General features: G+C 43.7%; 1 protein-coding gene across 4 annotated transcripts in view; it reads right to left on the reverse strand.

Moving 5' to 3' along the window:
* Positions 1 to 15,129, reverse strand: part of MTCL1 (microtubule crosslinking factor 1) — a 135,404-nt gene that overhangs the window by 16,167 nt on the left and 104,108 nt on the right. For all 4 annotated transcript variants that reach the window (XM_056137919.1, XM_056137921.1, XM_056137922.1 and 1 more), the window contains 2 exons: positions 9,421 to 9,585; positions 5,465 to 5,719 (listed from right to left, as the gene is read on the reverse strand). In XM_056137919.1, the coding sequence (XP_055993894.1) occupies positions 5,465 to 5,719; positions 9,421 to 9,585 (420 nt within the window). The remainder of the gene's footprint in view (positions 1 to 5,464; positions 5,720 to 9,420; positions 9,586 to 15,129) is intronic.

A 15,129-nucleotide genomic window follows, 5' to 3' on the forward strand; every position in this document is an offset into this window, starting at 1 on the left:
TGCAATGAAGTCTCCATAAAACACACCAAAACAAAACAAAACATGAAAAACCAAAAGAAGAGGTTCTAACAACTTCTAGGTTGACAGATACTGGATATTTGAGGAGAGTTGGAGAGAAAGTGGTTCTCTGACTTTTTTCACACCTTGCCTCAAGCACACCTTTCGATATGGCTGTCCCTGAATAATATCCTTTGTCACAAATCAGTGCTGCAGTGAATAAATGACTTTCCCGAGTTCTTGAGCCACTCCAACAAATTATTCAGATCTGAGAAGGGTGTCCTGGGAACTTCTGATGTATAGTTAGATGTTCAGAGGTGCAAGCAATAACCTGAGGATGGGTGCAAATGGTGTCTGAGGAAAAGGGTGGTATAAAAATCCGTTTCCCTGTGAATCTGATCTCATCTGTCTGGAGAGACAGTGTTAGAATGAAGCAGAAAAAAGTGGAATTATCTGACACCATATTGGCATGTGAGAATTACTTTCTGATATGGAGAGGCTGCACATACGTTGGAATTGGGTCCAGCAACATTATGCCCTTGGTAAACAGGAAGTAGTGGTGGAATGCAGGACTACCTGGTGTAAGGAACATTTGCATAGAGACCAGTGTTGAATGACTTGTTGGTTTGCTCCCAGATATAAAGTTCCCAACTCCTTTTAGTTCGGTTTACCTAGAAATTTGGGACAGCACATCCCTCCCTTGCGGGTTGAGGTAAGAACCAAGGGGGTCCTGTGGGGACAAGGCTAATGACAAAGCTCTTTTGAGTGAGGGAGGCCATAGTGGCCTGCTCCACACCTCCCTGATCTATTTCCAGCACTGGGATGAGTTTGCTCAGGAGAGGCCCAACGCGAAGCAGGGAAAGGCATGTATGGAGCACTCCCTACTTCGCCTGAAAACCCATGTCCTCTCTTCTCTGGAAAACTTTCATGATTGCCTCCCTTTCAAAATAGGCACAGTGAGCATAGAGAGAGGTGAGGGCACTCTCCACCTACCAGTCTCAATGAATGACATTACACTGATTGCTCTTTTGAACAAGTTAATTATCTGAATGACTAAAGTGACATTTCAATTTGACCTAAATGGGTGGCAGAAGAAAGGTTTTCAGTCCGTGAGTGCTGAGACAGTGCCAGGAAATTCTCAAACTCCCTTAGAAGCATATTAATTAACTTTCCTTTTTTGGTTCGATCTTAACAAAACATCTTTCCAAACTGTACCTTTGACTCCTAATTTGGACTTTCATTCACAATTCAGGTATAAGGGTGGCATGCATATCATCAGTAATTTCTGGGGTGGGAGAACCAAAATCTCAGAAAATTATTGTGATTTTATGAGAAAGATGGAGAACCAATCTGCCAGAGAGTCAATATGAGTGTTGGAGGCAAGTATACACTTGAATTTGGGAAGAAAGCAGAGTCCTTATGGGTTCCAGCGCAGCCCTTGTTCCTTGTTTACCCCTCCCCAAAGACCAAACTCTTTCAAAGTTCTCTTAAAGATGCTGCTAAAATGCCTTCTGAAAAAATAAATGAATAGTAAAAAGGAAAGCTTTTCATTGTGTTCATTTAACAAATGTCAGCGCAATTGGGTTTCAACACGTGATCATCTCCAAGTTATTTTGAGCAAGGAATTAAGATGCAAGAATCACATTTGAAGCTGTAAATGTGCACCGAGGGTGTGAGTGAAGAGGGGTAAGAATGAGCACAGAAGAGAGCTATGGAAAAGCAGCCCGAACTCAGTAAAGTGGGATTTCAAAAATAAACCCAGGCAGCCAGAAGCAAAGCTCACTAAAGCTGGTGAGTGTTGAGTTTCCTAAAAATGAACTGGAATGGTTTCAGAGGGAGGGATCTGCTGCTGAAATGCCTCCAGGGTGCTGTAATAGAATAATGGATCTTTAAGAGGATAAGGTTTCCTAGGAGAATCATTTAAATCAAGAATCAGCTCTACTATTCTTAGAATTTTACAGTAAAACAACTTTTAGTGCAAATAGAAAACTTAAAGGACTTGCATTTCAAGTAATACAGGAGAAAACAATAAATGCTCCTGGAGTGTCACCTGAATTGTTTAAAAGAACTGGTCCAAAGAATAAAGATCACCCTAAGGGTCACAGGTTTTACTAGAATGGTCTTTCTTGTTACCTGATTTAATGAAGGAGATACTGAAAGGAGAATGGAATGACCAGGAGATTTTCTTTAGCTGTTTAGTATATAGCAAGTCCTGCATCACCTGCTAGTTAACTAGGAACTTAACAATTCCTAGGAGAAATGTACTGCTACTCCATAAAAGTTAACTACCACCTGATTACATTTGGGTTGACACAACCCAGAGATGCTGATAAGATAGGTGATATGAGAGACGATAACGTGTTGAATGACCCTAGACACATTCCCAGAGTCATTTATCATATATAATGCTTCATTCGACACAGAAATTATGTAGGAGTTCATTGACACCAGACAAGTATGAAGCATGTGTTCGGAAAGTGGAAAATGGATTTACTGTTACTTCTTTCATCAGCTATATTGGGTGATTACAGTCAAGCTATATGGTTCACCAAGTAGTGAAATATCAATGACATTCACCATAACGGATGTTCACCCACATTTATTACTTACCTATTAAATATGTGACAAAGAGTTGAATAAAGAACCCAATAACTAATAAAGAAAATTTACATGCACTTTAGCCAAATCCTTTTTTTTTTTTTGCAATGTACACCTAAAACTGCTCTACTGAAATTTCAGGACAGAGGAGTGAGAATGATAAAAACTTCATTTTGAAAAGCTGAATATTTTGAGGGTAACTATTTTAAATTTTCAATTTATTTTAGCCATAGAGATAGCACAGTGGGTAAAGGTACTTGTTATGCATGCAGCTGACTCTGGTTTGATCCCTCGTACCACATATGTTCCCAACATTTCCAGGAGCAATTCCTGAGCACCAATGGGTGTTCCCCCCAATAAACTAATTTTAATCTTTTTGGCTTTAGGGTCATACCTGGAAGTAATCAGGGGTTGTGCCTATCATGTTGCTTCGAGGTCACTCTCAAAGCTGCTCAGGGGGTCATGCAGAGCTGGGGATTGAACCCTGGGCTCCCACAGAGCATATACTCCAGACCTTTGAACCATCTATCTGCCCCTAGTTTTTAAAGACTCAACTAAATATCCATGATTCCTAATAGTCACTAGCACAAATCTTCTCTTAAAAACAACAATGAAATAATTGTACAAAGTCTGTGGGATCCACCACCCAGATTTCAGGAACAGATGATGCCTGAAACCCATGCGTTCTGGAATTAATTATTCTCAATGACATCAACTTTGTGGACTCATGCTCTGAAGCTGTTAGGTCTGTGGAATGCATATCACTGTAATTTCTAGGGTGGTAGAATTGAAGTCTCAGAGAATGATCTTGACTTTATGAGAAATACAGAGAACTAAGTATTAACAGTTTGAAAATGGGTTTTAGTTCCTACCCACTCTTTCAGGAATATAGTCTCAAAATGGAAGTAACTGCTACCCCAAAGTCATTATGCTCTGCAAAATGAATATCACAAAATATCTTAATGATCTTACAAAGAATTCCTCACTCCAAAAGCCAAAATCAAACACCTAACAACTTGCCTAACTGATAGTCAAGGCATGACTTCCAACCTGAAGTCCGAGTAACAAGCTAAAGGCTAATAAGCAGCAGAACAAGGCCCTGTCAGTGATGCTGGAGGGCAGGTCAAGAAGGACCCATCAGGTAACACAATACTTGGAGTGACTGTGGCACTGTCCAACCCAAGTGGGGACATGGTGACTCTGAGACCATTTTGTAAGAATTACAGGTTATGTCTACCCTCCACATTTCTACCTCATGTCTGATCTCTTCCAAGACAGTTGACGTACAAAAGGGATTTAATATGAAAAACTTTCCCTAGAGCTTTGCTTTTAGTCTAAGCAGATGTCGGCCAATCTTTCCTCTGATAGACTTTGGGAGATTATGAAATGTGGCATATCAAATGTCAACCTGATGACTCAATGGTGTGAGTAATCAAACCTGGAAGAACGTCACCACTCTGTGTGGAATGCATTTTCCTCTTCTCAACAGTGTCTGAGCCAAAGGGGACTATTTTTTTCAGTACTTGGTTCCTCCCCTCCCCCCTTCCTTATTCCCTACTGCTTGCTGAAATCACTGTCCACCATTGCGTATGTCTAGGAGAGAGGCACCTTGTCGGAGGATAATGGAGCACATTTCCCCTAATGGTTGATGAAAATGTAGGTTATGTGGGTAGAAGAATGAGGTTACCCTTCCCAAACTCTGTTCTTGATTGATTTAGTGTATATTCTTGAGGCCTCATATGTGACAGACTGCAACAAGGAAAATGTATATGAGAGTAAAATTTGGCCCAATGTGAAAATTTAATCCATGCATCACTGAGCCAACATGGTCCAGAATTATATAAATAGGCCTAAATTTGATGCAATGCAGAGAAAGATTAGTTGGAGAGGGGGAAACATCTTTGTTTTCCCCAGTTAATTCTGAGGGTTTAAATCACTTGTTTAGCTGAAGACAGTGAGCTCTCTGCTGTCTCCCATAACTACCACCCCATTTAATCATTACTCAGCAACAGCTGTAGCAGGTGCAAACAGCCTGATATCTGACTTACTTCAGCAACTCCTCTAATGGACAACAATTCCATTCAAACTGAACAGTCACTGTGAGTGAACGGTATATGGAAAAGTTAGTTTGGAGACAGAAGTCACTTTACAAAACCTGAAATGATCTCATCTTTAACTTTTTTAATTCCTTTAAGAACTTTAACTCTCCAACTAACACCCAAGGATAGTAGAGATAAGTACCAGGAGTACTGCTCCATGGCTTGGAAGTCAGCCTCACATGCTGGGGGAAAAGGCAGCTCAGATAGAGAAGGGACCACCAAGTAAAGAATGCTTGGAGGACCTGCTCGGGATGGGAAATGAGTGCTGAAAATAGACTATAGACCAAACATGATGGCCTACCTGCATGCAGACCACAACACCCTAAAGGAGAGAGAGTAAAAGGGAATCTGCCTGTCACAGAGGCGGGGGGTTTGGGGGAGGATGGGGAGAGGGATACTGGGAACATTGGTGGTGGAGAATGGGCACAGGTGGAGGGATGGGTACTCAATCATTGTATGACTGAAACCTGAGCACAAAAGTTTGTAAGTCTGTAACTGAATCATTAAAAATATTTTAAAAAATTATTTTCAGCTGAAAAAAAAGAACATTAATGCTCCACCTCTACTCATATACATGTTACCCATAAATACACCCAAGAAAGTTACCTACAGACTGTAAGGAAAAGCATAAGGTTGGTCTCCAATATTGTTTTCTCTCTGGAGTCATGAAATACTCTGACGAAAGGCTCTGCACCTTGTGATTTTTTTCCCCTCGCTTAAGTGGTCGGATGGTCTCCATGCTCTTCCCCGGTCCTCTGAGGCATCCTTACCTGCTCTATTTTCCACAAAAACTCCTTCTTTTGCTGTTCCCACTCCTGCCGATCTCTGTCAAGGCGGTCAAGAAGTTCTACCTTCTCCCGGTTCCAGTTCTTCTCGCTGTGGTGGATCTGCCAGCGCAGGTCCATGACCAGGCCGTGGCTGTCAGCCAGGAGCTTCTGGTGGGTCTCCCTCTCTTTCTTGAACGCCCCTTTGTTGTCCACGGGGGAGCCTGTTTCTCCCAAGTTCTTCTCAGTCTTCCCTTCCAGCTGGCAAGGGAGAAGGACAGGAACTTAGCTCCTCACACATCTCACTTTCGTAGGAGAAAAGAAGTTCCATGACTATCTATTATTTATGGAAATACAGCTAAACCAAGATGTGACTAATCCCAGGGAAGAACAAATTTCACTTTAAAAGTGCAAATTAGAAACACTTGACATCATCACATAGAATATTAAGCAACAAATCCACCTCAGCCCATAGCCTGCTTCTCCATTCTAAAGCCAGCCTGAGTCACGCCATCTTTTGGCGGCCTTTCTTCTATACAAATTTTCTCCTGTGTTGTCATTCCCTGTATGGATTCTAGTGATGAGGCAGCCTTTGTAACAAGCAGTCTAGGACAACTATTGTCAAACATCCAGGAGGTAAATACCAAAACAAACAAGTAAAAAAAAATCCTATCTTGCCATATCACATTCAAACTGCTGAAAATCTAACAGAAAGCCTCTTTATTTCTGAAAATAAACAGAAAAAAAGACACAGCATACACAGAGTTAACCAGAATGGCAGACTTCTCAGAACCTCCTAACCAGAGGACACCAGAGTTATATCTTTGAAGGACTGGAGGGGAGAAAGGTCACCCTCAATAGAACTGCACATTCAGCACATACAGGCTTCAAAAATGAAGGGGGACAAAAGGACTTTCCAACAAATGAAAATGGAAAAAAATCATTGTGACAGAGCTGCACTTCAAGAAATGATAGAGGCCTTTTCAAGAAGGCATATGACACCAGAAGACAGATTTCACACAGACACAGACACACAGACACACCATTAGAGATGGTGTATCACTGCCACTGTCACTCCCGTTGTTCATCGATTTGCTCAAGCGGGCCCAGTAACATCTCTACTGTGACACTTGTTACTGTGTTTGGCATACTGAATACATCATAGGGAGCTTGCCAGGCTTTGCTGTGCGGGCGAGATACTCTCGGTAGCTTGCCAGGTTCTCCGAGAGGGGTGGAGGAATTGAACCGGGGATGGCCAGGTCGGTCGCGTGCAAGGCAAATGCCCTACCCGCTGTGCTATCGCTCCAGCCCAGAAATGGTACAAACAGAGGCAAATGTGTAAATAATTTTCCTACTTTTAATAGCTTTAAAATATTATTAAAGCAAAGAAAACATATAGAGTGTTTACAGAGCATGTAATAGTAATATATGTGGTAACACAGACATCAAGGACAGAGGAATAAATTGAGTGTATCCTGTTGCTGGAGAACACGATAATTTTAGAGAAAGATTAGTGAACATAGGTGTACCTACTCCTAGTTCAGGAGATTCTTAATTCTACCCATTCTCTATCTTGTAACTAGAATATTCTTTTGACTATATCCATCCATGATCAGGAATTATTCCTAGGGCTTCATTTGTTGGGGGCCAGTAGTTGGGGAGGGATATGCTGGGAGATGGAGGTTGAATCTATGTCTCTTGCATGCAGAGCATGTACTCCAGCCCACTGAATAATATCTCCTGCCCCCCCAAAGACTTCTACAATGCAAATCAAAATACTTGACTTCTGTGATACAATCTGATCAAGTCTTTAATTCTTTGAACATTTTTTTCCCTTATCCAGGATTCTGCTGTTACGCAGGTATTCCCCCCTCCCTTCAGTAGATCCTTGTCTCTTAAAAACGTTATTTCTCTCCTCCAATCTCTTTGATCCTTTGAGAGCCGTTATGAATAACCCTTTCCAAACCCATCAAGATGAAAAGTATGTCCTGCATACCTACATCCCCTGAAAGCCACTGAGTGCAGACCAGCAGACACTTCTCAAACTACTCTAAATTATATCTACTGTCTGGATCTCCCTGAAGTAGAAGTCCTTCAAAAGAGATCTTACACACACACACACACACACACACACACACACACACACACACACACACGAAACATAGTGTAGTGGGCAGGGCTGTTGCCTTACACATGGATAACCCAGGTTTGATCTCTGACACTCCAGATGCTCCTCCAAGCACCACCAGGAGAGATTCCTGAATGCAGAGCCAGGAGTAAGACCTGAGCATTGCTGAATGCGCCCCTTCCCCCAAAATAAAACACACACACACACACACACACACACACACACACAACAGGACTGGAGTGCTGGGTCAATGAGCTGAGGGTAAACTTTTCATGCAAGAGGCTTGATTCCATTCTTAGCTCTCCATGGTCTTCTGAGCATAGAGCTGGGAGTAGCTGTGGGCACTGAGGGATACCTCTCCCTCCCCAAACAACCAATCAACCAACAAACACATAAACAAAACGCCCAACAGAAAAGATATTTGTTGTTGCATCCTTGATATTTATTACTTAGGAGTCAACTAAAAGAATCACAGATTTGGGAATAGCCTCAACATAGCCTCAACTAAGATAAAATATTTCTTCTGGTAGAATCCCAACTGTTATGCATATGCTTAGAAGGTAAAGGTGAGGTTATTATAAAGAAACTAGCATCAGCCCAAACGATTGCTTTCTGGGCTGCAAATGTCTATCTGAGAAATTTCTTTGGGCAGAAACAGAATGACTTGAGGATGAATCATCTTTATCTATTACCACCTGGCATCTAGATTTGAAATGCTCTTTATTTCATGTTGCTTACTTAGTCCCTGAGGCTTTATTTGCAGCAAATGTATATGGAAGGAGATCGGATTATTCTAAAACAAAGAGGAAATGTTTTGAAACTGGCTGGCACCAAACATTATACTCCCCCTTCTTTAGCTTACATGTGAAGTCTTTAAACATATGTAGCTCCCCCATAAACATTTTTAAAATAGAGTAGGAGGCGGCTCATCAGAGAATGTCCTTAGTGATTCCTCCTCTGGAGCTGGCTCTTCTGCCTGGGTACCAAGATAAATGGAGATAAATGTCCTTCTGCAGGAGACCGCACTGGGCTGTGGCTCTGTCTTTCTGTAAATTGGCCATGTGCTTACTGTATATTTGCCATCATATAAAATATAAATGATGGGTATGGCTTGTCTCAAAATAAAACCTAGGAGGCAGATTAACCCAGATGCACAGATCTTTCCTCTCATCACAGTCAAGGCGCCAGGAAGACCCAGAGACCTGCTCTAAGTGAACAACACATGGAGGAAGGGATGTTGCTTTCATGAATTTCAAGGGATCAAACACTTAAGTCTGATCTTCAAAACCATGGCCAGGGTGTAAGATCTCCAAAGCTGCTGTGCTATGCTCTGGGAGGGGTTGGTGGCAGGAAACCAGCCTTCCACTTCACTCTGCCTGAAAGGCCATTTGATCTCCTGGTCCCATTTCCTTCCGTGCAAATTCTGGTACTGAGACTCCCAGTCTTCTAGGACGTGCAGCAAAATCCTATCAGCTCTTTCTGGTACTTCCAAAAATCCAAAGAAAAGCATGCATATACCTTTTTAAGAGACAACCCAACCCCAGCCTGCTCCCCGTTCCTGTCTGCATGTTGTCCACAGGCCCTGCTGACCGTGTCCTTAGGCCCTTGCTGCCTGAGGGGGTCCCGGTAAGCCTGGCCTGGCATGATGGGAAGGTGACTACTATTCTGATGCTGCCAGTCTCACCCCCGGAGAGGGGGCTGGGAAGACAGAACCGCAGACAACCATGCTTTGTCCTGGAAACCCTATTTCTCTTGAATGTGGGTCACTGGGCCCCTCCCACCTCTCCCAGAGGACAGAGCCAGGTGAGGGCAGAGAGGGAGTGCGGGTGTATACCTGCTCCAGGCGGCACTTGAGCACGGCCCACTCCACGTCCCAGGCTGCCTTGTCGCCGGCGTACTGCTGCTGCAGCCGCAGCCGGGCATGCTGGTCCTCCCGCAGCTCTATCCGCAGCTCCTCCAGCAGGGTCCTGAGTGCGCCGAACAGTTGCTGGTTTTCCACCTGTCAGGGGACGGGGAGGGCAGTGCTGGGTTCAGGGTGCTGTGGGGGGAGGGCAGAGAGCCGTGGCAGTTGGGGTTGGGGAGAAGAGGGGAGCGGGGGGCTGGAGCCCAGGTGTGTGGGATGTGATAGGAAGCTGGGACTCAGGCTGCCGGGATGGGATGGGTGCTCAGCAGGGGAGGGGGCTGAGGGGCCAGCAGGAGCCCCGAAGCCAGGTCTAGACCGTCAGACATGCAAGCTCTGGTGGGGGCCGAGAGAACAAGCTCTAGACCCTCATTGATGCTGGAGAACCAAAGGCTGAACAGAAAGGGAATCAATAAAGCCTGGTGCTTGTCATGTATGTATTAAGCACGGCCATGTTTAATAACTAAAGTTAATATCTGTCCATAAAGGCTTCCTCACGACCCCCACTATTCTACAGTGCCACCCCTGTGAGTTAGGGGGCTGGCAGAGAGAGCAAAGCCTGCACCTCACTACTCCTATTTTGTATAGGATGGGCTCATGTGAGGACCCGACAGCCCTGTTGTATGAAGACTGGATTTTTATTACTAGTCTCTTACACTTACATTATATTCCCTAAACCCAGGTTGTTTTTTTTTTTAATTACTGGTCTCTTACACTTCCTTTAAATTCCTTAAATCTAGATTTTTTATTACTGGTCTCTCAAACTTAACTGTATATATTTTACATCCTCCTATCCTGTGAGAAGGGGTATTTCAAAACTCTGATGGCCGTCTTTCTGCACATGAGTACGGGCTTTCTCTGAGAAAGGTTTGTCAGAATGAGTGATGAACACACCACATTAATGATGGACCAGGACAACGGAATCCCTCTGGACTGTCTCTCCTCTCACACAGACACTCAGCTCACCACACACCTCGGAGCTGCCCAGGCAGCCTTGTTTGCTGTATTGTGGAGGCTGGATGAATGAAAAGTGCTCTCAGGCATGCTGGATGCACCTCTCCTCCACGGAAGGGCAGAACAGAGCCCAGAGACCCCCTTCTCACAGTCCCACTCCCACTCCACTCTGGAAAACCTTTCAGGTCAAGGTAGCCAGATAGAACCTGCATCTTCCTGTGTTTGCACAGGCCTCCTCTTTCCTCTGCATAAAGCAGACTCTGGTTCAATTCCCAGCACCATGTATGGTCCCCCAAGCACAAGCAGGTGTGATTCTTGAGAGCAGCTGGTGTGGCCCAAAGAAAACCCCAAATAAAAATTGGAAAATAAAATATTGTAGATTTTTAGGAGCCAGAGTGTGCAGACATAATACAGAGGCTACAGCATTTGCTGTGCACATGGTTGACCCAGTTTTATTCCTAGTACTGCATATGGTCCTCCGAGCACAGGATCAGGAGTGAGTCCTGAGCACCTCTCGAAATAAGTTAAAAGTCCTCAAAATACTCAAACAAAATAACCCACACTTTTAAAAGTTTTGTATTGTTATTATTATTTTGCTCATAATTTTTATCACTATTGTTGTTATTTACTTTATTTAAAAAAAAGGGCCAGAGCCATAGCACAGAGAGTAGGGCGACTGCCTTGCACCCAGCCAACCTGGGTTCAATCTCCGCATCTCATATAGTCCCCTGAGCACTGTCAGGAGTGACCCCTGAGTGCAGAGGCAGGAGTAACCCCTGAGTATCTGTGGGTGTGGCTCAAAAAAAAAGAGTTTTGATACTTGTGAAGTTGTGTTTGACCTGGGAGTCTATTTTCTTACTTTTGGGGGGTGGTGGGTGTGTCTCCCAAACAGTGATGATGGAGCTGGGGTTCAGTCCTGGGATACTTGGTCATCTGGGTGTGATGGTTCAATCTGGGCCTGATGGTGCAGTGCTGCTTTGGATCAGAGGTGCTTGCGGGCTATAATGGCTACATCTGAGGGGTGGGAGGTGGGTATTTGGTGCTGGAGATTGAACTTGGGGTCTTTATCCTGAGCTGTCATGCTGGAAGCCTATTCTTACAAACTGAACAGACTAGATAAATGAGTCAGTTCTTGATCTTCTAAAAGATGTTCATGAAATGGATTGGTACTTTTCTTTCCTTTATTTTTGATTTAATTTTATTTGGGGAAGTTGCTGGACCACGCCCCGTGGTGCTCAGGGCTTATCGCTGGCTCTCTGCTCAGGGATCACTCCTGGAAGGGCTCAGGGAACCAAACAAAGATCAAACCCAGATTTGGCCATGTGCAAGGCAAGTGTGTGTGAATTGTACTTTTCAATGAACAACAAAGAAGAAATTAGAAAAAGAGTTTGTTAATTTTTGCATTAGGGTCCTCAGAGGCAAAAAAAAAAATTCTTAAACCGATCTCTGTGTAACCAATTCCATCTTCTAACTAAGGAATATAATCAAGAGTTGTCCTGAAGAATGTTGAAAAGGGAACTGTCTCACTTTTTCTTCCTGTGATGACCTGTACCAAGATATTTTGGGGATAAAAGGAAGATCAAAAACAAGTCAAAAAACAAATCAGGACTCTGGTCTACACAGAAATCCTTGAAGATTGTCTTGGAGACAGCTTTCTGAAGCTTTTATGCCAATGACAGAGTTGGGTAACCTTTTATCTCTTGTAATTGTTAAATATGTGTCAATTAAAAACAACACTTTGATGCTTCAGAGATCAACGTCCCCATTCTCACAAAGTAGCAGGATAAATTGGCTCTACTACTTCCTTTCTCTCAAGCTAAGGGTATTTCAGTCCTTCCACTTCTCCTGGGCAAGGTTTAAAATAATCCCAAAATTGGGAACAGGCATTTGTGCTGTCAAGTGTTAAACTTTATAACAGGTTCAAGGTAGAGTTTCACCCAATTGGACTGCTATCCAAGTATATGATAAATATTATTAACAGAAGGTAAGAAGGGCATTTCTGGAAAAGACAGCAGAGCAAGACATTTTTGATGCAAAGGCTGCTATTTTTACAAAGTCATCTTTTGTAAGATTTCTAAGACAAAATTTCTAAGATTTCACTCTCAAAGAGCAGAACCATTGACTCTGTAGGACTCAATATAACGTTGAAACAGGTGTAGTGACTCGCAAAAGGCCAGTCACAAAACAGAAATAGTCTCCACCTCATGTTAGCACAGGCTATTCAACATGTGAACTTAGCTGGGGATGTGGTAGGAGCTGCACCCTAACACCCCCCAAACCCTAGTGTGCATGGGTCCTACAGGCAGCATAGAGAGAGGGGCCTTTGGGCAGCGCTCAATGCAAACACTTTCCTATCAGCAGGTTTGGTTCAGACTTGCCCCAGGAAAGTCACCCAAGACTGCAAGATCAGTCAAAAAGAATCCACTTGCACATTAGCAAACTTACAAGAATAGGCCATTAGGGGCTAGAGAAATAGTACAGTGGGTAGGATGCTTGCCTGGCATGCAGCCAACCTGGTTTAAATCCCTGGCACTGCATGTGGTCAGTCCTCTGAGCTCTGCCAGGAGTGATCTCTGAGCATAGAACCAGGAGTGGTGTGACTTTAAAACCACAAAACAATAACAACAACAGCAACAAAACAATAAACAAGTCATTTGCCATACTCAGATTATCTTCAAGATTCTTTTCTAAAACCATTTCTTGCTCACAAGGTTGAAAAAGAACAGGTTATTAAAGATTGAACTGTGAAAATAAAATTTATAATGGGAGCTTACAGCAATGTATAAGAAATCATTTGTTTTCCAGGTGAATATGCTTGTTTGTGTTTTGGGACAACATCTGGCAGTACCCAGGGGCTATTCCTGGTTTGGTGCTCAAGGGTCACTCCAGGCAATGCTTAGGGGACTATGGGATGTTGGAACCCAGGCCTTCTGCACGCAAAACCTGCGCTCCCACCCACTGAGTTCTTTCCATCCCCCTCTGACTAAATTTATGCCAGATGACCCAGCTAGGAGGACTAGGCTTGGGATGAAGGTCTCCATAATTTTTACTGAATGATTCTCAAGAATAAAGTGTGGGTGTGTGACAGACCTAAGGGCACACATGTAACAAAGTGCAAGGACAGTGTTAGAGCAGCCACAGGTATCAAAGAAACCAGAGTAGGTCTGATAAGAATCCTGAGGCCAGATGGAAAAAACTCCCCTGTTATCCAGAGTTAGAGTCGTCAGACCCTTTGAAAGGGGTGTCACAAACTCTACCTTGGTCAACTCTGGAAGGCCGAACAGGGCAGAGCATCTTTGCCTTAAGTCCTCCTAGTACATCTTTATTTTCACTCACTTCTGTGGGTGCTATTTTCAGTTATAGAACAAACAAACAAAAAGCAAAAAAAAAAATGTTTTCTCATTTCTCAAGCTCTGTCTGGTTAGTCTCATGGACAAGTGTCATAGAGGGGGCTGTAAAGGTGTAACCTGACCAATTATTCCCAGTCTCATATACAAAATAGTGGCCTGAATGTTTCTAGACTTGAGAGGTCAGCTTTCACATTTAAAAAAAAGAAAAAGAAAGACTGAACTGGAGAAATAATGGCTCCGTGGGTTGGAGCACATGGGCTGCATTCAGGAAGCCTGATTCCAACCTGGCACCACACTGTCCCTCACACCCCATCGGGAACAACCTTCCAAGCCTCAGAAGTAGCCCAGGCACACTGCCAGTGGGACCCCAGACCCCAACCAACCAATCAGCCAAATAGGAGTTGGTGGGGGCGGGGGGGTTCCCAGTTCTGAGGTATGAGCCACATGGAGCACAGGTGTTCTTTCTAGTTTTTACATCTTGGGCAAAGCAGGAAGGTGGACAACCAGGAAGGGAGGTTGCCGGATACCGCAGTGACTTGGACTACAGGAAGCCAAGGCACACTGTGAGCTTTTATCTCAACCAGTTCCTGCAGGAGCGAAGTTTCAGACGAGTCAGAGGCTCCTCAGTGCCCTGCCTGGGCCTCGGTTTTCAGTCTCTGGTTAAAGCTGGAGGAAACTAACTAGAAATACAATTTCATTAGAGCTTGCTCTGAGGTTTTCTTTTTCTTTTTTTGGATGGGGGGGTTGTTGGGCTACACCCGACTATGGTCAGTGGCATATGTAGGATGCCAGGGATTGAACCCTTGTTGACCGCATGCAAGGCAAATGCTCTAACCACTGTAGTATTGCTCCAGCTCTTATCCTGCTCTGAATTTTATATAAGCGTCTGCATCTGTGCACTTTGATGCAATAAGAGATCATATCCTTTAATGAAAAAAAAAGTCTTCTTTTCTAATAAGATAATATGATTCTGGGAAGATTAGTTGTTGGGATCACAAGGTCATAATGCTGGCACTACTAATCACCTCATGTTTAAAAAGACATGATTTCTGGAATTACTAATAAGTATAAAACGCTTACAGTCTTAGGAATGCTAGCCTTGACAGCATTGCCATTTTTGTTTGTTTGTTTTTGCCACACCCGGCAGTACTCAGAGTTTACTCTGATTCTGCACTCAGGGATCACTCCTGTCAGGCTTGGAGGACCATATGGAGTACCGGGGGTTAAACCTGGGTGAAGTGAGTGCAAGGCAGGCTCCCTGCCCCCTGTCCTATTGCATTAGTCCCCAGCAACAGCATTTGGAGCTTAGCAAGACAGACATGATAACGCCCCTGTTTCC

This window comes from Sorex fumeus, unplaced genomic scaffold, assembly GCF_029834395.1.
Source record: "Sorex fumeus unplaced genomic scaffold, SorFum_2.1 ptg000128l, whole genome shotgun sequence".
Classification (NCBI taxonomy): Eukaryota; Metazoa; Chordata; class Mammalia; order Eulipotyphla; family Soricidae; genus Sorex; species Sorex fumeus.